The sequence below is a fragment of the Chlamydotis macqueenii genome, chromosome 1 (genome assembly GCF_036417535.1).
Source record: "Chlamydotis macqueenii isolate bChlMac1 chromosome 1, bChlMac1.mat, whole genome shotgun sequence".
Taxonomy (NCBI): Eukaryota; Metazoa; Chordata; class Aves; order Otidiformes; family Otididae; genus Chlamydotis; species Chlamydotis macqueenii.
In genome coordinates, this window is record NC_141556.1 from 47,607,636 (window position 1) to 47,630,367 (window position 22,732).

The 22,732-nt window shown below is 38.7% G+C and overlaps 2 protein-coding genes across 3 annotated transcripts in view; both read right to left on the minus strand.

The window, feature by feature from the left end:
- The window catches only part of POC1B (POC1 centriolar protein B), a 57,256-nt gene extending 35,167 nt beyond the window's left edge, over nucleotides 1–22,089 (minus strand). The window contains exons 1-9 of one of the 2 annotated variants that reach the window (XM_086750134.1): nucleotides 22,024–22,089; nucleotides 21,730–21,814; nucleotides 12,989–13,160; nucleotides 11,964–12,143; nucleotides 10,574–10,681; nucleotides 9,657–9,772; nucleotides 9,138–9,271; nucleotides 8,297–8,365; nucleotides 3,935–4,087 (exon numbers count right to left, since the gene is read on the minus strand). In XM_086750134.1, coding sequence (XP_086606260.1) covers nucleotides 3,935–4,087; nucleotides 8,297–8,365; nucleotides 9,138–9,271; nucleotides 9,657–9,772; nucleotides 10,574–10,681; nucleotides 11,964–12,143; nucleotides 12,989–13,160; nucleotides 21,730–21,814; nucleotides 22,024–22,038 — 1,032 coding nt within the window. In that variant the 5' untranslated portion in view covers nucleotides 22,039–22,089. Of the gene's footprint in view, nucleotides 1–3,934; nucleotides 4,088–8,296; nucleotides 8,366–9,137; nucleotides 9,272–9,656; nucleotides 9,773–10,573; nucleotides 10,682–11,963; nucleotides 12,144–12,988; nucleotides 13,161–21,729 lie in introns of both variants that reach the window. The other variant, XM_086750125.1, reaches the window with a different exon arrangement.
- Nucleotides 17,610–21,448, minus strand: GALNT4 (polypeptide N-acetylgalactosaminyltransferase 4). The gene has a single exon (XM_010123509.2). The coding sequence runs from the start codon at nucleotides 21,239–21,241 to the stop codon at nucleotides 19,490–19,492; it is 1,752 nt and encodes a 583-aa protein (XP_010121811.1). The 5' UTR covers nucleotides 21,242–21,448; the 3' UTR covers nucleotides 17,610–19,489.
- Nucleotides 22,090–22,732: the final 643 nt, after the last annotated feature.

The following is a 22,732-nucleotide window of genomic DNA, read 5'->3' on the forward strand; positions in this document are numbered from 1 at the left end:
TACTGATTAAACATATTATTTTCAAATATCCCCACAAGTTCCTTGTCTCAAAGAGAGACAATAACTGGGATTTATCTCAGCCAAATTTGAACATACTGCTAGACACCTGTGTTTTAGTTGGTCACCCAAGATTGCCTCTATGGCCAATAGAAAAAAGTAGGCACCTTCAGAGAACAAGTCATTTAGCTACACTTCCAAATTGTCTGAATAATTGTAATGACTATAAGCTTTAAATCTCTACTTACTTAATATTAAAAAAAAAAGTCACATTGATCAGTGCAGTTGGAAAACAGCTGGAAAGTCAAGAACATAAAATTAACCACTGTGTTAAAATTCAGGCTACTGCTGGTCTGAAGAAGAAGAGATACTAGTAAGGAATTTCCTGTAAAAGTTAATTATGCTTCACAAAGTAGGCAGTAATATCTTAAATATTACTGGCTCTGTGTATAGCTTTGAAGAGTAAATAAGAAAAAGTTCTGAGAAGAGTTCACTCAAGTTCCATGTTTCAGTTGCTATCCTGAAGTCAAAATACCAGATGATACCTGCAACTCTTAATGCCCTTGTGCAACCTGTTTTATTCAAAACAGCATTCCCAACTGGTGATGTGGAAAAACACTATCTGTCTCTCTGACCCCAGCTGAATAAATTCTGAGCAAAGCCAGCTCTATTTTATGTGCATTTTTTTCCCCGAGAAGCAAGTTCTAGAATAGCAGGGACGTTGTCAGACTGAGGCAAGTAAAGAACAAAGAAGCAACAACTATCCAAAAGTAGTAAGAAACTTGCAGAGGCATAAAACATTATGAATTCAAAAGACATGGACAGAATTACTTCCCTCGGAGTTTTACCTGTACATCCGTTGAACTTTTTGTGTTCTACCACTTTGAATTTTATCCTAAGGCAAACCATCTTCATTCCTGCTATAGAGGAGAATAAACTTAACCAGCTCAGCATAACTCAGGGCAATGTATTATATCTCAAGTGTCTAGATGACATTGTAGAGGCTTGTAGCAAACTTTAAAAGGTCATTTATACTTTTAAATATCCCATATTTGAACTGTCTTCTCTGCCTGCCTGTAACTCTTGCATATATTACCAAATCTCTTACAAATACTGTTACTTCAGTTTAGTTAAGACCAATTATCTTCCCCTGCTCCTTGTGAAAAAGAGAGTAAACAGAAAGTGAAAATGTCTGCATTTTGTCTGAGGTGCAGATCAGATATTAGGAAAAAAATAATGTGTAATTGCAATTGCTGCAGAGTAGTGGAACAGATCACCCAGAGAGACTCCGGAAGCTCCATCCCTCTTCAGGGCCCCCTAACTAGACAAAGCCTTAGCTGACTTGATGTACCATTGGCAACAAGACTAGATGACCTCCAAAAGCTCCCTCTAACTCACATGGCTGTGATTCAATTCCTCCTTTCCCTGGTATATTAGAAACATGAGCCATAGAAACACGAAGGTGGTGTTGCAGTGGATCTGCCTAGTATTAAAATTCCCTCTATTGCCTGTTGCTAGAAAAAGGTTGGGATGCTAAAAAAGTATATTTATTTTAACTGAAAAGAAACAAAAATCTTTTTCTTCTTTGTTTCTTCTCCAAAGTACAGCACAGCACACTAGGGCTAGAAATGCTGCACTTTGCAGTTACAGGAGGAAATATTTAGGAAGATGCAACACTGAAAAATTTCAGCCATAGTTAGTGTCACTAAAGCATGTTACTGCTGATAGTAACTGAATATTAGTTTTGTTCTGTACAGATGGTAAGGTCCATTCTTCCTTGCCACAACAAAACAACATAGTTTTTGTTGAGACAAACAAGAAGGGCTGTAAAAAAGGAAAAGACATATGGAGAAACAAAACTTGATAACTTCACTTTAAATAGTCTAAACTATTATATTATTACATTAATTCTGAAAATTACATTAATTCTGAAAGCTGTGATGTTCCTAACCATTATTATTTAATTTACAAATATAAAAATATAGTATATTACAGCAATATCAATTTTGTTTAAATGATCAGCCACTGTTCGGTCCCAAAGAATATACTTCATGTTTCTTTGAGAGCAAGATATTCTACAGATAAGACGATGTTAATAGCAAACTAAACAGAGCAATCTTATTCAAAATCCTTTTACTACTAGGGAGCAGCTAATGCAGAAGCCTACAAGCTACTACAAATGTTACAGGCATGCAGAAGTATGGCATGCAAGCATTACATTAAGTGAAATCTGCCAAAGTCAACTGATAAAGAAAATTTGGTAGTTGAATGTCAAGAACTTATTTATGCGCCCTTTCAGTGTTGCTAATGAAGTGCTTCCTAGCCTTAGTTTAACTTTAGTCTGAACTCATTAATGCTTTTCCAGAGTTCCTCAACTGCCTGGAACCAAGGAGGAGAGAAAAAGAGGAAAAAAAAAATCTGGAGAATTGCTTTAGAGACTATTCATATCTTTGCTAAGCATTTGAGCAGCAGAAGTCTGGAAAAGTTGACCTGAAAACAAAGCAAATGAACCCTGCAGCTAAAACCTACTGTGTTTGTTTAGCATGTGTTGAACTGGGTGCAATTTGAATGGGTCTTGAAGAAAACTCTTGATGCAGCAAGAGCAGTTTAAATCTGCTGGCCAATGCTGTGATTGAGTTTGTTCCAGCACCGACCACTTATATTGAAGGCTGCTATCAGTAAACTTAACTTCATTCATTGACCCTACAATGAATACGACAGTCTGGTAGGGAATTTTGTTTATGAAGCATGTCAAACATGCATTTGTCCTGCTTTCGTTCTAACCAAAATGCTAAGCATCAGAAAGCCTCACATATAACTTGACAACAGAACTAGACACATGAGAATACTTAGTGGTGGATTCTACCAGAGTTCCCCTTCTCCATCAAAATATTTTTAATCTTTAGGTTACTCATATTGCATATACTTACATTGCATACACACACACACACACAAAAAGCTTAATATCCTCAAATCTCAATGTTATAGAAGTCTGAGCAGGAAACAAATCCCATGGCAGCAGTATCTGCACTTTATATGAACAAAAATAGGTAATGGTGAATTTCTGTAGGACTTTGTTAGCAACAAAGAAGTTCCTAGATTTATAACAGGTACAGTTGTTGGACACTAGAGATACCTGGAGAATATCAAAGAAGAGATAAAACTTTAGGTAATCATCATGCAGAAGCAAGCCAGATGTACCAAGGAGAGTCACTGAGGGTTTACCATAAACAATAGTCTTGTCTAAGGCATAGTACTGTTTACCTTTCCAGCATAGCTTTCAGACAACCTGACAAACACAGGATTTTCCAACTACTGACACAATATTTGACATTTCACTTTGGTTCCCCAGTTTCCAATACTTCCAAGGGTTGCTGGTAGAAGGTTTGCAGTAAAGTAGCTGCAGAATGAAATTATCAGGAAGTCAGGCTACACAGACCTTAGACTACTCTACAGTGACATAAAACACACTAGTAGTCTAGAAAGGCTTTTTAAACTTTTAGATAGATATCAAGATCTTCTCAAAATAGCTATAGGTCTTGAAAAGAGGGATGACTAAAAGTATTTGACTTTCAGTAGTAATGTCAGCTTGTTCTACTTAGAATGATATATTTTGAGTAGTATCCTAAAGCTCACTGAAGATACAGGTATCTTCTGCAACAGCTTGCCATGTTACTTCAGCAGAAACCAGATAGCACCTATTTTTATTTTTTTTTTAAATCAGATGGAAAATATGGGCTTACACAAGAATTACGAAAGGAATTCACCAGCATAAATCTGACAGCATCAGCGAGCCTAGTAACCTTAATGTGGATTCATAAGCTATAGTCACTTCCAAAGCTCTCTGGTATACATAGAACACTTAACTATAAATGTTAGACAGAGAGTGCTTACAAAAGCTTTGAGTTTCCTATATTACAGTACTTATTGCACTCACCTCAACTGACTGAAGTTTTTCATCATGGAGATGAGGTGACCTCGGGTAAATATCAAGAAGATGAGGGGGATCATCAATATGTGTTCTTCTAATATGGTGTTTAAGAACTTCTTTATAATCAAATGAATCAAAGTTGGTTTTCCATAGTAATACCTGTAAGAAGTCATTATATCAGTAAAGACTTGAAGCCTATTCAGTACCCAAAACATAACTGTTCGGTGAAGTCTCTTATTACTAATAGTTCATGACATCAGAATGAGCCTGCTGTCATCACTTAGTCTGATCTCTTCTATAACACAGGCACTTCCCCAGAGTATCTTGTACTTCAAGTCTAATATATGTGGCTTAATCTACTCTAACAAAAAAAAAAAAAAAAAAGTCCCAATAATCATAAACCGAAGGAAATTTCCACTGAACTGTTCTAAGTTATTTTCTGCCATATCAGGGGATCATATACTGTTTGATTTCTGTCCCCTATAAGGGCTGCAGGTCAAACGAGAAAGTTTGAGGGGGCAAGAGCACTCTAAAGCACCTAAAGCACCTGGTTCCAGTGTTTTAGCAACATGAACCTGTTTCCTGAACTTTGTCCAATTACATTCAAGGTAGAAACAATATACAATAGTTACCATGGCCAAATGCCGAAGTAAGGTAGCAGAATGCAGAGGTAAGATAGCAGAAGGTAGTCTATCCAGCCTCATAGAGATTAAGAAAGGAAACTGAATCATAAATACACAATGTTGCTCTCTCATGTCACAAAACAATTGTATATGTAAATAATTTATTTAAGCTTACCACAAGTTTACATGATCTGTGTCATCTTTGTTACTTTAAGTGATAAGGAAAAAAATCAAAAAGGAAGTTCATAACACTTAGAAGATGGCAGTTGCCAGAAGTGCAATGTTGATTTTTATAGCTGCTCCCTAGATTAGAGGAAATACAGATAGGACCATCATCTAACTTAAAATAATTTGCCTGTCTAGCAAAAAATATTTTTGACATTGTTAAAAATACTTTTCAGAAATTAATAAACAGGACAAATAAGCAGGACAAATCAGAGATTTGTTCACAGAAATTCCAAGCAGACTAAATCATACTTTAAATATATTCTCAAGTAGCTGCATTGTTACAAGTTCATTTCAGGTTCAATATTTTTCACCACTCTCTTGAGTGGAAGACCCTAAATATGCACTGGGAGACACAGTGAGTGCACCAGTTAAGATGCACCCAAATTAACTCAGACATTAGTAACAGTGAAAGTGGGATGCATGGATCTCAGTAAAAACTATATAAAACTTCCTCAGAACTTGGCATGTGCAGGACTGTTAGGTGTTAATTAGGTGACAGATTAGTTGATTCACAGCAGCTCATTTTGCTGTAAGATGGAGGTCCTGCTTTCTCTCTCTCCTCTTCTCAGTTGTGTAGTTCCACTACCTCCATCACCCAATCCAGTTACTTTTTAAATGTGGGTTTTCACAGTTTTTTCAGGCCAATTTTCTGCTAGTTTAGCAATTTGAACTAGCTCAGCACTGTAAACAAGGGTACAGGCAGCAAGCGACAGCAGTAGGATCTTTCATCAATGGCAAGCATTTGAGCTGCTCAAGCTCAAAGCGTGTTTCATTTTGCTCTAAAGCAGAAAGCCATGCCACTTGCAGTTTCATCATTACAGACAACAACAGTAAAATTAGCACAGAAACATCTGTGTATGCCTTGAGCATCTCAACTGCAATGCAAGCAGTGTAAAAGTAGCTATGCATAACCCTAGAAAACTAATTGTTCCATAAGGAAGTATTTCCCTTTAAATCAAGGCAGTCACCAGATACAATGAGTTGTCTCTTCTATACTGTAAGAACTAAGTTAACAGCATAGGCTACTGTCTTCCAAAGGAATAGGTAAACTTTGCTCTTTCATTTACAAGAGTAAAGTCTTATGTCTTCCATGGAAGCAGGTAAATGAAATAGTTTGCTATGTTCACATATAGCCAAGAAGCGCGAAGAACATGAACTTCAAAACTCTACATGTTCAAGTTTTTCTGGTTGAGGAAAGAAGCAAACAGGAAGAAACAAAAGAAGTATCCAGTACTTGTTTCAAATACTTAATGTGACTCTGAACAAAGCTTTCAGCTGGCTGTGCACCAACCAGAAAGAACTTGAAACTAGAAGCAGAGATACTTCTTGATGCAGGAAAAACAGATTTTATATGTCATTTGAAGATGTAATAGTCTTTAAATAATATGTGTATAGAACAAGTAATCTGTGGTAAACTAACAACCAATCAGCTACCTCCAATTCCTACTCTGGACAGTCAGTATTACTTTGGATAGTGCACAAGGCATAGAAGATGATACTTTTATGGCCAGCCTCTGCTCATCAGCCTGATGTTGCCAAGCTGCCATCAGAACTTTTCAAATTAATACACCCTACATTTACAGTAAACCAACTTAATTTTATTACAGAGAGTTGAGAAGAGGTCCCACAACTATTCTCCTGACAGACCCGGAAAAGGGCTGTGGATAGGTCAGAAAAAAAATGATGTTTGTGGAGTACGCTGAGGGATAAAGTTCTTATGTTTACTATAGATAAAGATATATACATAGGTAGTTACCACACAGTGGTTAGCACTGCACATTTTAAAAGCCGCAATTCAAAAGTAAAAGTTACAGCAAAATAAGTAGCCCTCTCCCACCAGAACATTCAAAAGAAAAAGGGAAAAAACTTCAACAGATAAAAACATACCTTTCTGTAAGGTAAATAAAAACCAGGATTCATTACTAGACCTACTATGACTACTTTTTTAATTCAACATTCACCTAAAAAAGCGCTACCTGATGAGACTGGATCTTCCCTCTCATACATTCAGCATGAGACCACTACACCAAACTGCTGAGAAACATCAGTCATCGTATAGATTTTATGCTATAATACCTACTCGCTCCATGATTCCATGTGCCACCAGCTCTACAGCACGGAGTCAGAGCAGGAGAAAGGCAGTGACATGACTGCACTGAACATGCATATCAGAGGGCCTCAAGCTCAAAGGAACCTTGCAGTAAGACCAACATTCCCACGATATACAAGCATTTATTTTGGAGGTTGTGTTAGGCTTAATACTGTAGGTCCTATCCATCATCATAGCTTCTCAGATGAATCTGTTATCGTGTGACCTAGTTTAACACATGCACTTCAATTCCTCTCAAGTTAAGTATAAAATACCAGTTGTCAGAAAAAAGTACTCATGAAAAGTAAGATCAACAATTCAGGATTAGCTAAGAATCAGTTTCATTTTGGAACTGAAAAATTCTCACCAAAAAAAAAAACCCCACTTCATTATAGAAAAGAAAAGACTACTCTTTGAGCCACTAGTCTAAATATCTTTACTGCATTCTTTGTTTTTTTTTTTTTTCTGCTTATAAAATTAATATTGGAAGTTTCCTAACATTTTTACTTCTCCAATAACTGCAAATCTTGGCACTGTTTCTTAATGCCTTATAATAGAAAGCAATTTTCATTTTTTTGAGTGCTTTGAAGTCATTCTAGGAACTGCACTACCTGAAGCATCAAGTAAAAGCCAGAAACAGACCATTTTCTTTCTAATGATACTGAAGTTTTTAATTGAGAAGTATTTATTATTTTCCAAAACTATTTCTGATACTAGTTGAAATATATTTCAAACTCCACAAAACAGAATAGAAACATGGTTTAGGGTAAATTCAAAAGATCCTCATTTCTACAGCATAACTTTCTTTATCTACATTGGGTTTTTAGTTTTTTATAACAGAAAACAACGAAAAAGACAAACTAATATGAAGGAACATTTCAGACTGTGAAACCCTAAGCCTTGGGCTACAGAAGTTCTTTCTTTCTGGAGTGTAAAGACCTGATCGAGATTAGTCCAGGCTTGATAGTATTTTTGTAATTATGATATTTATCACAGCAGATATGTAATCTTAATCATAATTCTTACAATTACAGAGTAATGACTTTAAAAGAAGTTAAAACCTAATGGAGCATGTAGGCATTAATACCAGTTGCAACACAACTACTTTGTTGACACTGAATTGCAACATTTCAATTATTTCTATTTAAAAACATTCCGTTATTGTAATATGTAAAACAGAAGCAGCTAGTTCTGTGATCTTCTCATCATAACATCCAATGGAAAGCAGTTAAGATTAAGTTTTTTAATTATGTATTTATCATTTTTTTTCTCAAATTTAACTTTAGGCTAAACAAAGTCTAACACACTATTAGACAGAATGCATGCCAGCATACTGTAATTAGCATGTTACTGTGACATGCTATATTTAACTCCCATCAACTGTAACAAACATTAAAACATTTAATTTAAAGAGACAATATCACAAACCTGAGCATCTGCTCCACCTGAGGCAAATTTTTCACCACCTTTCGAAAAAGCCACAGAGAGTACAGGTCCCTGAAAGAAGGAAAAAAAAAAAAAAAAAATTACAGTGAAATTATGCTCTTACTGTAATAACGATATTTTAATGCAAAGAGAAAAATATTTATATTAAATAACTGTATAAGTATGCTTTTTTATTTTAATAAACTAAGGAGCAATTTAACTGCAGTGAAATTTTTGCAAAACAACTTGATTGAAGAGGCAATATTGCACATCTTTGTCACTATTCTCCTAGTATTTATTGTAGCAATTCTAATGCAGCATCTTACATTCTCCTTAGATTTTATGCTTTAATCCTGTGATTAAAAATTATCAAATACCTATTACATTACTCAAGACTGTGTTTGAGTGATTCATTATCAAAAGTAGGGTTTGTTTTGCATCAGGAAGAAAGGGAGAAAATGTCTGCCATTCTTCACAGAAGTTATCTTCTATAAGGTTCCTTCTCCTTAGAAAGCACTGTTTTTCAATAGACAAAAAGACTAATGTGCCAAATAATTGATTTTGACAATCAAAAGAGGCAATTATTAATTAATTCAGAACACGATCTATTACATAACATTAAGCATGCATACAATATTGACAGATTAACTGCACAGTTGTAGGTAAAACTGATGCATTTCCTTATGCACTTGTGACAAGATGTATTAATAAAACACTTTGCTGTCCACTAAAGTTTATCTGCAAGTTGCAAGATAGAAGACAGTGGCATAAACGTTACTTTCCCTTTGAAAAGGTACTGAAGAACCTATTAAGATCTCCATGTAAATAGGATTATTGTATATACCTTGTGTCCATGAAGAGTGTAAATAAGTCGTCCTTCTAAGAGGTCCAAGATCTTAAGCGTACCATCAGTAGAAGCAGTGATGAGATAGTTACCAGAAGGATGGAACGATACACAATTAACCCCTGCTCTGTGAACTAATTTACAGAAGACAATATTCAAAGACTATAGATATCTAACAGGAAATGTACACTTTATTTCTTTGCTCTTTTCTACTTCCCAAAGAACAACCTACTTCATTTAAGACAGAAAACAACCAATGTGTTGGGGTCATAGCAGAATCTCTAAAGTATCTGCTTAGTTCTGTTTTAAAAATTAAGAAAAGCATTGCAAAGGAATAATCAAGATTCAGTTTGGGTTTTTAGGGTTGGTAGACTACAAAAAAATTACTTACAAAATGCCAGTATGACCCACTTGTCTACTCTCCCCCGTAAGGAATGAAGTAATATATTCTAAATAAATCACATTTTGTTGCAAAGAGCTCTGTTCTAAAGAAAATACAACAAACTACATTGTTTTTACCTTTGTAATGCTGCAGTAGCTTGTTCATTCTAATATCCCACAGTTTCACTGTATTATTGGAACCTGCAGAAGCTATACATGTACCACTTGGGTTGAAATCCACAAAATTTGCAAATCTAAATATAATTAGGGCAAATAGATTGGTTATGAGTTGCCAAAGTCTTGTGAAATCCACATGTATGGAAAATCAAATAAGGTATTTCAAGCAACTGAAATAAGCATGAGAAAACAAGATGTGCACAACAAATTAGACCGTATAACCTGGCTTTTGTTAAAAAGATAGTATAATTGTCCTGACTCAAACCTTAACAGTCTATGTTGGAGTACAAAGTTCCTAGAAGAAAGTGCTGCAAAGAGTTTTTAAGCAGTAAGTAAAATAATTTTGTCTAAGAATAGACTATCTAGCTAAAATAACCTTTTAGCTTGGAAAAAGGATAGAGGTGGCAGCTATTAAATTAGCAAAGCACATATACAAGATTAATAATCCATTGAATTTGTTAATTAAAACTCTGGTTCCAAGATGTTTAAGAAAACTGCAAGTAAAAGTAAAATAAGTAAAAGTAAATATTTTCCAAACCTAAATAAGACAAGCAAGTGGAAAATTCTTAAGCTTCTCTTCTTCTTGAGGCATCCAATAACAAAGTGCATTATCAGAAAGGAGGAAAAACATGAAAGTGTTCAAAAATCCAAGAACAATCTGGCATATTTGTTGACTATGGGAAAACAGCTGGATAAGTATAGCCAGTTAACTTCTTCAGAGAAGTGTTAAATGAATTATTTTAGTTCACATGGGTGGTAGAAGAAGTTTAATCTATTTTCAGATATAACATATATATATTAATACCACAAAACATGAATGTATTCTCATTAAAACTATATATTTACATTTCTCCTTTTTTTTTTGTAGTAACACTTACCCTCCATAATCTAAGAAGCTATCAATACAAGTTTTATTTCTCGTATCCCAGATCTTAACAGATTTATCCTCACTGCAAGATGCTATTAGTCTTCCATCAGGTGAAAATCTGGAACACACAAGCGTGTACATTATTAAATAACTTATACTACCTAAATTAGCATTAAATACAGGAGTAGCAAAACACCAGAACCAATAAAGTCTGTTTGGAATTAAAATGTGCAACATTCAAAGAACATTTGAATTCCTCACCTTTCTCATAGAGTAATAAAACTGAAAAGAAAAGCTTCTCCCTCCACTTTCCCCACCCGCATTTCACAATCAATTACAACTAAAACCAGTCATATTTGGGGTGAAGGGAGGGGAAGAGGGAAGGAGAGGAGGTAACAGCAGCCTAAGGTTGTCATTTCAGATGCAAAGAGATTATTATAGAAAACTATAGGCAAAAAGACAAAGAGGACACAGTGGAACCTTGCGTTCAATATTAACCTACATACATATTCTCCTGCGAGTTCTCTCTAGACTTACAAACTGTCAGCAAAACATTCATGATTATTCCTAGACTAGGAGACTAGCTTTTTAAAGAGGAAAATTGATTTGTCTGTAATTTCACCACTCCTTATTATTTCTCATATTGTGCAACTGCACGATGACATTAGAATATTGTCCAAGAGCTTTCACATATGATTTCCTAGAGCTTTTATTTTTCTTCTCAACAATCAGACACTTTGGAACTTTGTAGGGCTCTGCACTTCAGCAGTGTTAAATTTCGTTCTCAAGAGGTTTAAATCAGGCCTCTCAGCTACAGATTTTCCATTACTATGGGGCGGGGGGGGGGGAAACAGCAAAGAACAATCTTTTCTTGTCTTTGAGGAGCTGCCCTGCCTTTAAATCGGGTGCGAATCTTAACTTGCAGTACAAAGACCATTTCTTTTACCTTTTCCAATTACGTAAGCTTAACTCATTTTGACTCATGACCATTCTTTTATGCCACTACTGTTCCAAGAATAGTTGAGAAAACCCCTAGCACGCATAATAAATCTAGTAACAAGTGAATGCTGTGAAATAAGTTAACGCAGCACAAAAACTTACAGGACTGGGGAAACAAACAGGATATTGACTGAAAATAAATACAGAAGACTCTCTTTGTCCTTTAAAGTAAAAGGCTTAATACCCAGTAACAGATTTCATGTACACAGAGCAGGCTTTCAGACTTCAGCTAAAAGATATCTATAATACCTGCGTGTGTAGGATTGATTCATTAAAGTTCTATTATTAGTGATAGATCATAATTTATCACAGATTTTTCTTGTCTTAGTTCTGCCCTGGGAAATAAAACCCCTTTGTTAGGAGTTCTGTTTCTTTACAAAGAGAATAAAAACAATGCTTACTTGGCACAGCAAACCCAATGAGTGTGTTGGAATAGGGAAAACAAAAGGCGCTGACTGTGAACACTCCATATTTTTATTGATTTATCGTTGGATGCTGAAACTAGAAAGTGGCCATCATGCGAGAAGCTCACGCTACAAACAGATGCTGTATGACCTTTCAGTACCGATGATTCTCCATGACTGGGAAAAAAAAAACAAACAAACAAACAAACAACCGAACAAACAAAAGCAAAAAAAAAAACAAACAAAAAAATACAGTTAGATTAAACTGAAAGTGTTTAAGACCCCATAAAACTCAAAGTTAACATATTTAGAATCTTATCCAAACGGAAAAGCAAAACATACAGGCTGAATCTTAGTGTTGCCGATATTTTTTGCCTTTTTTGTATACTAAATACTAAAATAACAGACTTCAAAGTAATTATATTTAATATGACCAGTTTTAGAAAACAGTGCAATTAACTAGCAGCATTAGCCTCCATACAGTATTTGAAAAATAATTTATTATATTTTTCATACAGTAATCTACAAAATGCTTTAAAGTAACACCAGTCTTTTTGAGATCTTTCTGAATAGCTCAAAATCAGTACTACTTGATAACAGTCTAAAAAGACAAGTCAATTCAATTTTTTTTTCACAAAAATGCTATTTTTTGTTTCCTCTGTCATTTGTGTCCCCAAAACAGAGTGCAGCCATGCAATCCTTATTAAAAAAAAACAAAAACAACAACAACAACAAAAAAAAAACCCACACAACTTTAAGCCAGAGAAATACTACTGAGCATAGTCCTGCACACATGAAATTATGACCTCTGAATTGCTGTATTTGTCTTTGGAAACTATAGAATATTCAGTAAAGAAAAAAAGTAACACAGTAAAGAACCTTGTTTCTTGTGCTCCCAATCTCTATTTCTGTCAAAGCCCAGGGATGTGGGAAGGAAAGATAAACTTTTGTTGGGTAGAGACTCCAATATTCACATTGCACATTAATGAAACACATAGCCAGCACTGCCCAGTTATACTCACATGCAAGGAATCCATAGTCTGACAGTACGATCTTGAGAAGCTGAAGCAAGTAGCTGCCCATCTGGCGAGAACTGTATGCTGGTCACTGCTTCTGCATGGCCTACAAATTTGTAAGCTCTGCATTGTGCCTTCAGCTTCCATACCATAAGAAACCTATCCAAAGAGGAAGTAGCTGGCAAGAAATAAAAGATATTATGAGTCTGCTCATTGTTATTAGAAAAATCACAGCCAATGATTATGGATTTGGATTCACCAGTGAACTTCCTGGGTATTAGTGGGAGGGAGTGGTTATTAGGTTTTAATGGATACTGGGCCTGAGTAGAAGCCTGGCAGCCAGCAATGCCAGCACCAGGCTTTTGGAAAGACATCAGAAGACAGAGAGGAGTAAAGGATTCTTAACAGGTAGCTCTCCCACATGTTAAGCAAACTGGCTTACAAGTACTTTAAAGATATAGAACAAAAAAAACCCAAAGCCAAACATCACATGCATGTCATTAATTATGAATCTAGATTTGGCGTTACCAACTACTAAGAACAATAGACAAATTCTTCAGTGATCTCACTTTGATATCTGAGACGGAATTTGTTTCAAGCATCAAGTGTTTAACTCTGAAAAGACTAGCCAATTTAAACTCAGGATATCATTTCTAACACTTCAGATACCTACACTAAAGTGAATATCCAAATATGATAATCCTGTAATCCTATTTAAGTACTAATTTTTTAATCCTAACATTTGTCTAGTTCAACACATAATGTGAAGTTGTTGGTCGGATAATAGAAAGAGATCTACTTTTTTTTTTCCACAGCCACTTTACAAGTGGATCTTACTACTTACATTTGAGAAGGCAGACATAGCTTTTAGCAGACCTTAGTAATTTTCAGGAAACTATAAGCAGCAAAAGCAATGAATAGCTGAATTAAACTGACAAGTGCAATACTCCTATGCCCCTATTGCCTTAATCTCTGCTAAGTGCTAGCATACAGGACATAAATAAAAACAAGAGATTCACACTCCCGCACTTCAGTTACAAAATTCCTACTCCAAGAACAGAAAGGGAGAAAGAGGAAGAACAGAGACCTCCTGGAAGTTGAAGAGGACATGAAAAGGATAGGTCTTCCCTTCCCAACCTCTTACAGACACCCACTAGCACAAAGGAATGGAGTCCGTTTATTAGCACTTGCATCAAGGCAAGCCTCAAACAAAACTCTCATTAGGGATTTGATACAGAGATATTATTTTTACTCCCAAAAGACCAGCTTCTGGTAAAAGATGTGGGACCAGGCTATCCCTGTGCCCATATCAATAGGCCTAAATTCAACACAGAAGTACAGGATATTTTCCCCAATTCAGCTTTTCAGAACTCCATTTTACAGCAGGCTCTTTAATTGTACTTGAATAATTTATTTTTCCCCACCTTTGATTCAGAAAAACATGACCTAGTGCAGCATAAAACATAAAAGTGAAATGTAAACTAAAAGAGAATTTGAAGGCATCATGTTGGAAATGTGGAACAGACAAGATTGATGGTTTCTAAAACAAATAATGCACAAACTACCAAGTGTCAGCAGTATCCTATGAACTGCACAAAGGCCATGTAATACCAGCCCTCTTTGCTTTCAGTTCGAAAAACGGAAGGACAATATTTTAAAAGATGAGAGCATAATAAATTCAAAGCCTGGTTTCTTGTAGCTTGCTCTCTCACAGATGGATTATTCCAAGGTTAATGAGACACAAGCAGTGACCTGAAGTTCTCCTTTTCCTGGAACACCCCCAAGTGTCTTCCTTTGTTCTGCCTCTGGACTACCTGTTGCCACACTCACATACCATCCTCTCTCCATCCTTAGCTAGGTTTCTCTCTTGAAGACACCTGCTCATTACCATGACACTCAAAGGCTATTATTGTCATCTCTGATACAACAGTTCTAGCCCAGTTGACACCAGCCCAGGGGTGGAAGAAGTTCAGGACTTGCACAGGAAAGAAGGAGTAACTGAGAGATGTGTTGCAGAATTATTTTCTTAAGGCACACAGGCTCATGTGACTATATCTGAACAGCATGAGAGAAGCTTAAGCCAGCAATAATTTCCATTATCAATACTAATATTAAAAACCGTTTTAGACATCAAGAATCTATTGTATAATTTACTGCTATCAAATAAGTGTCTATTCCATTTTAAGGGATTTTGCCTACTTCATAACAATGTTTATCCAACTTCCTCAAGCACAGCATCTTAATAATTGCTTCTCTACCCCTTTGTGCATTTTTCTCCCCTCAAGTTCATGTTGTCTATGCATTTCAATGTTCAAAAGGAGGGGAGCAAGGACCTTCCAAGACAGATTACACATGGGGTCCTAGAGCAAGGCAAACCAGATCCAGTTGTTATGTTCAGTCAGCATTTGCTAAGTATGTCAACACTCTACAGTCTGACTTTCAATTACCAGACCTCCAGTAAATGGTCTGCAACAGATCTCCAGGATAATTTAAAGTATTCAAACCAAAACAGAAGGTCTAGAAGACTTTTTCAGGATGGGCCATGCCACAAACAGGTCTTTTGCACATGCTTCTCAGAGAAAACACGACATAGCCAGAACTGTGTTTAGAGGTGAAAGACAAAATTTGTCCTTGCTGTATTAATGAAAATATTTGATCAACTGCAAAATATAAATAGAAAGAAGCAAGCTGAAAATTCACACTGAGCTCACTCCAAAATACAACTTAGTCCAGTTTATAACCTCAGTGCCTTTTTTTTTTTTTAAATGTCTGTGCTTTCCGTACACGCCCAAATATAGCTGACACACTCCTAGGTCATTTGCGTTTCTGGCGATGAGTCATAACAGAATTGAACACCAAAGAATAAAGACTTGGCCTTATGCAAATGCCAGAGTTACACACCATTTTGCTGCAGTTCTCTAGACAAATATCCGGGCTTCATGAACACCACAAACAAATTTTTATGGTATTCGCAAGGAAAACAAGTTCAATTTTTAAGTTGTGAGTATCGATGGTATACATTTTCATACATACATATGTATATATGAAGACACAAGTTGCTGCAATATGGAACTGCCATTACACTCCCATTTCCCAAAATACCACAGTAGTGACTACAAGTTGTGGAAAAGACCAGAAGACATCCTCAGCCAGGCTTTATCAGCAAGATGTACCTCTTGGTCATCCTTCCCCCCCCACAAATACTGAAACATCTCCAATACAATTAACACAGTCAGCGCAAGAATTACGGGTCAGAAAGTACACGGCTGTGCACATGATGTGTGCGTGAATATTCAACCACCACCACAAACCCACACACTTTACAGGAACCCTGCAAATCTCAGTGTGATAAGGTGCAATATCACACTGCAAACACATTTAACAGTGATTTTCAAGATTTCCTATTTGGAGGAAACCACTTATTAATTAAATCTCTGTCAAGGAAGCTGATCTGGGATCAGCTAAGCACAGTGGATAAGTTACGAGGAACTTCTAATAGCTCCCATGAAGTTCAAGTTCATAATGCTTTTTACTGTATACTGTATGCAATTACAGGGGAAGAGAACTGAAAAAGTCAGCACACTAGCCAACATTTAATCATCATTCTTGATTTTATTTTTTTCAAAAGAAACCCCAAAGCCCTCCCACATTTATTCAGTGTTAAGTTTACATTCAATTTCTTTTAAGTCACTTAAAATCAGTAGTTTAAAATATATACAAGTGTTCCCCAAACTTTCAAAGTCTAACAGAATAGAAAATCTTTCAGAGTGTTTCAGAAAATTTTTCAGAAATCTGTAAACACTGAAAAAGAACTAGATTGGAGTATTTCTGTAGAATTGCTGCAAATCAGTTTAAAACCAGTGGAACTTTAAATGGTAAGGTTTTATTCTTCTCTTTGTCTCTCTCCTTCTCTAGACTTCCCCACTCCCTCCAACCTTTTTGACTCCCATTAGGAACAATTTTTTTTTATTTGTTTTAGGGACAGGTTATTTACTTTTGATTTTTTTTTTCCCTTTCAGTTTTTAAATAACCACAAAAAAAGAATGGGAGGTGGTGGGGAGAAGGAGGAAGGGTTCAGATATATACAGAGGGAATAACTTTCCAAACTTTAAGAGGCAGATTAACTTAGACTTATTGCTTAAATAGATAAGGAACACTTTGAATGTCAGTTTTAACATGAACGTAGTTCTTTATATGAAATGTAGCTCTTGCCAAGTCCTAAAAAAGTTAATTGTATAAAAGTTGCATAGTCTATATTCACATCATTTAAATTACTTTAATCTGAGGAAAGATGCATTGCACATACAACTTATGTTCTACCATGTAGGAGAACCCAGGCCTTTTTCCTGTCTTTTCTATTGAATATAACAGTCTACAGCAAGCTTTTCACAAAAGCACATACTTTCTATAATTTATTACCCCAGTACATAATGACTGGCTGCCTTTTAAAATTTGATAAATGGTTCATAACTTGTACATCCACAAAAGAATTCCTTGCTGCCTAGTGGAACGGAATTTTTCAAGAATGTCTTCCTTATATAGTAAAAAAGTTCCCTTTTTTAAAAAAAAAAAAAAAAAAACCAAACAAACAAACAAAAAAAAAAACCACCACCCCACCAGGAAAAAGAAAAAAAAAAAATTAAAATTGCAAATAATCTCCTAAAACCAAGTTAGAGACTTAAACCAACTCATGCCACACAGTGGCAAGCATTTTTAGCATGATTCAATGTTACATCCGCAGCTCCAATTTGCTTCTTCTGTCTTAGCCTGCTTCCACCCAAACCTCTCAACTCTTTAAACTCACTAAAACTCAAAAATATGTCTTTATTTACTCTTGTTTTATTTTTGGCAAATCTTCACTTATTTCAGGTTTCACTTGCTCCCTTTTAACCCTTCTACCTATTAACACCTGCAGCAAATGCATATCTACTACATTCCTCAAGTATCCAGATTCTTACTCTCACTACCTCAAGTTCCTACCTACCAGCCCCATGTCAAGAATTACTACACTGTGGCTACTGAAGAATGTCTATCACTTCAGTGAAAGTAATCAAAAAAGATGGAATGCCTGAAACATTAAGGTAAGCATTCAACTTAAATCATTTAAAGTGAAAGACAGATACCAACACAGGATTTTTTTTTTTTCAAGTACACAATATATCTATCACATCTACTGTCTATAATCACACTCAAAACAGATTAGACATAATTCAAGAATCAATATTCTTCAAAACTCAGCATAACAGGATGCAGAAAACATTTAAAATAAGTTGTTCTGTGAACCACCTAACCAACAAATCTCTGTTTCCTCCAAGCTGCCCTTTGCCTTTTCACCTCCGTTCGCTTCAGGAACTCCAGCTTCCCATCTGTACCAAGGTCTCCCATGGTACTAGTGTGACTAGAAAGAGGCAGAGCACGCTGCATTATTTCGAAACCCTACCTAGGGCTGATGTATGCCAGCCGTTGCCAGAATACATGACACAAAATAAAACACCTCAAGTTTTCCTCTGTGTCCACTTCCTCTACTCTACTGTCAGACCAAAAAAAAAAAAAAAAAAAATACACAGTGTAGTCACATAAGCTATGTGTCCCCAGTGTGTCCCCAGGCTTAACGTGAAAAACTTACATAGAGGCAATGGAAATATTAAATATACAGCTAAGAAACAGCAGTATCTAATGTAATTCTGTGCTTTCTTTCCTTCTTCATTACCTTTAAATTGAATTCCTACTTGTAGCCATCCCTATTTCTTCCCATTTGTGGTACCACCAACATGCCCTTCGTTCCACTGCTACCACACTTTTCTCTAAATGCATTAGAACTCCTGACTCACCCTCATGAGGTAACTTTTCCAGAATAGGCACAGGACTGCAAAGCAGTGCCAAAGCCCATCTACTAAAAAAGCTTCCTTTTCTTCAATGTAATATAGCTAGTTGTCACCTTGAAACTCATAAGAACATGTAAATTCCCAGAAAAATGCAGAATACTACAAGGCTGAAGATTCAACTTTCCATACCGATGTTGATTCAACCACATGCTACTGTAGCATTACTTAGGGTGTTAGATACATATGTTATAATGTATCTGCAACATAGATCAGTTAATTACACTGCAAAAACCTTTACTTTTACTTCTGTAAGTAAAGATCCTTTACTTTCATGTAACATTATGTTGCAGGTTTAGTGTGTGTAATTTTCTTTTTTTTAAATCCCCCCTCAGTCCACTCAAAAGTCTTTGTTTTACCATAATCAAGACAGACCAAAGTAGGAAAAAAACAGATCAAAATCTTACAAAAATAAAAGGCATTAGATCTGTATTCAATGTTTTAGAAACTAAACCCCAGTATTTACTTTTGCTTTCCACATAATTCACCACAGTAGATATAGTTTCTACACCACTACAGACACATCTGAAGACATTTCAAGGTATACAATCAAACATTGCTATCTGCTTACTCATGTAAAAACCTTGGAGGCCACAGTCCATTTGATTCATACTACCAGCTGTGATTATTTCTCAAATTTCCAAATCTGATTTTTATCTGCAGCATCACAAGTTCTCATTTGCACATCAGTACGCCCCTCAGTTGTACGGTAAGCTGTAAGGCACTTTCCCGAATGAGGATGATAAATAGTCCCATCTTCTTTGAAATGCCATATAATAATTTCTGGAGTAGGAGATCCATCTTTTGGGCAGGTCCTCATACCTATAAAGTCTTCATGCTCAGGAACTTCAGCACATAGCTCAGTTACAGAGTTAAATCTAATCTCCTTATTTGATGTGTATTCAAAAAATTGATTGCCTCCCTGACCATGGCATCCAAAGAGAGAAAGGTGAGTCCCAGTAGGATGATGTTCTGGTAGAGCATAGTCAAGGCATTCTGAAGGTATTCCTGCACTGCGGATAGCACCATGCCAGCCAGGACGGTCTTCTGGTACATGCAACTCGGCAAATATATTCTTTAAATACCAGTTAAAACTCTTGCATTTCAAACGCTCTCTTAGTACCCTTCTTTCAGAAATATCTCCATAGTTTTCTTTTCTTGCTGAAGGATTTCTGTTGTAAAAGTGCTCTTTGTACTCATCCATCCATACCTCAGCTGCACGTGCTGTGTTCTGAAGGAAATTCGGTCTAGCATAAGGCGCACGCTTTGGAAAAACATGGCCTACATGGGAGCAAGGATGAATTTCCAACATGCCTCCACACTGCCAAACCCTAAATGATAATTCTAAGTTCTCCCCTCCCCAAACATCCATTCCTGTATCGTAGGTACCCAGGTACTCAAAATACTTCTTGCTGACAGCAAACAAGCCACCAGCCATGGTTGGGGATCTGATTGGGTCGGTTTCAGATTTGCGCCTCAGACGTTCATGTTTAGGCACGGAGTGCCACTGGAATGTCAGCCGCCAGTCAAATCCCCCAATCATGGGCTCTGAGGTTTGCATGTAGAACTCAAATGTTTTCCAGTCAATGGTGTCAATGACAGGACAAACAATAACAGTCTCATTTTCAGCAATCCTCTCGAGAAGTGGTTCCAGCCAGCCAGTGACACATTCACAGTGACAGTCTAGAAATGTGAGGACATCACCAGTAGCAAAGGTAGCGCCAATTAAGCGTGCACGAACCAATCCTTCTCGTTTGTTGGTTCTTATCAAACGAACTCTTTTCAGACTGCTTATGTATTTTTCAAGTTCAGTCTTCAAATACACCTTATCACTCAAGTCATCCACCAGTATAATTTCTTTCAGAAGCACTGAAGGTGATGTTTCAAGGACACTATGTATCGTTCGCAGCAACGTTGACCAGGCTTCGTTGTAAAAAGCTATTATAACAGATGTTGTGGGCAGTCTTCTGTAGTCGTAAAATTTAGTTTTACAGCCACTCAGCCGATTATCTTCAATATGCCGGTGGAGAGAGATTTTATCACTCAAATAAATATTAATTGCATACTTCTCAATCAGCTCTTCTTCCTGCTTCTTTTCCTCAGAAGTCAGCTGCAGACGAGAAGGCTTACCCCATTCTCCCGGGACATAAGTATTAGGCGGGGGTTTGTCATAAACTGGACGAGCCAAATCCACAGCTTCTTCTGCTCTGTCAGAAAAGCGCCTCTCCCATTTCCCTTTGGTGATGCTTTCCCCGGCAAGGGATGCACCGAAGGAAGAAACCGACAGCTCGATCACAAAGTAAGCGATCGTCAGGAAGCCGAGAAACGCGCAGCTTTTGCGGACCCACGTCCATCTTCTCGCCAGACGGATCCTCATCGCAGGCGACCGAAAGCAGCCCCTCGCAGAGAGGAGCTCCGAGGACTGCTGCCGGCTGCCCGCCGCGCCCCCAGGACGGCGGAGGGGGGGGCTGCAGGCACTCCCAGCTCCCGGCTCGGGCCGCCGGCCGGGTCTGGAGCCAGCCCCTCCGCGGGGGGCCCAGAGGTTTCCCGGGGAACTAGGGAGGGGGAGCGGGGCAGCAGGGGAGGCACGGAGCAGCTCCCCGCCCCTCCGGCTTCGCCGATCCCCTCACTCACTTCCTCCTCCTCCTCTCTCGCCGCGGGACAAACCCCTCCTCCCGCCTTGTGGTTTGCTCAAAAAGTTGTCGCTTTAAGGAAGGGGCAGAGACTCCTCGGCCCGCCCGGCCGGCGCGGGAGCCCGCCCCGCCTCCGCGCCCGGACCCGCCCGGCTGCCGGGGGAAGGAGGGAACCGCCTCGCCCGGAAAGCAAACGGCGCCCGGCCCCGCCGCCGCATCTCCCCGCACTCACCCAGCCCCGTGGCGTCCGCGTTGAAGGCGACGCCCGTCACCGCCGCTCCGTGGCCTCGGAAAGGCCGGATCAAGACGGGGTCGTCCTGGGGGAGAGGGGGCGCACAGTCAGCTTCCGGGCGGGGGCCCATCGTCCCACCACTGCCTCCCGCCCAGGAGCCGTTAACGCCTCGCACGCGGAGGAAGCACGGCGGCGAGCGGGCCTCGCACCCTCAGCGCGGCGGCCGCACAGCCCCTCGACACCGGGCGACGGCCGCCGGAGCGCCGTCCCGGCTGCCCGGGGCCGGGCCCTTACCAGCGCGGAGGCCATGGGCGGAGCGGGGCGCGGCGGTAGCGGTTGCCGGAGCGGCGCGGCGGCCCGTCAAACCCGCCGCGCTCCAGGCGCGGCCGGCCGAACCCCGAATTCATCCGCCGCGCCAACGGCGCGTCTTTCGATCCGCCCAGTCGCCGGCCGCCCTGTGGGTGGGCGGGGCCGCAGGGCCGCCCATCGGTCGGGTAGGTGCTCGACTACTTCTTAAAGGCGTAGAGCCGCTGCGCCTCTCGCGTCGCCTGGTTTCCGCGGGCGTCCGGGCGTGCCCGGGCCCGGGCCCGGCGGCAGCCGCGAGGCAGAGCAGCTTCCTCGGGTCGTGCTGGGCAAATTAAAGCCTCTTGTCTCCGGGTTTGTCCGTTGGGAGGGGCGGAGCTACGGCCGAGGGCCGGAACAGCGACCCCCGCAGTAACCGGGGGCCCGGGTGCGGTTTCGCAGCGCTGCGCCTCTTTCAGCAGAGCAACTCTTGTTTCTGTGTCTGCTAATGCTTTCGGCTGCCTGTGCTTCAGGGCCTTTGCTTTCAGGTTAGCTGACAGCAAACCTGAAGAAGCAAAATCTTCAAAGCCAGTGGAAGATCTGGCCCACGTTACCTCGATTTTGTAACTTACGGATCGGTGGGGGGTGGCTCTGTTAACACCTCAGACTGATTTTGTGTTAAGCTGCCTTAGGTACAAAATCACAGAATGGTTTGGGTTGG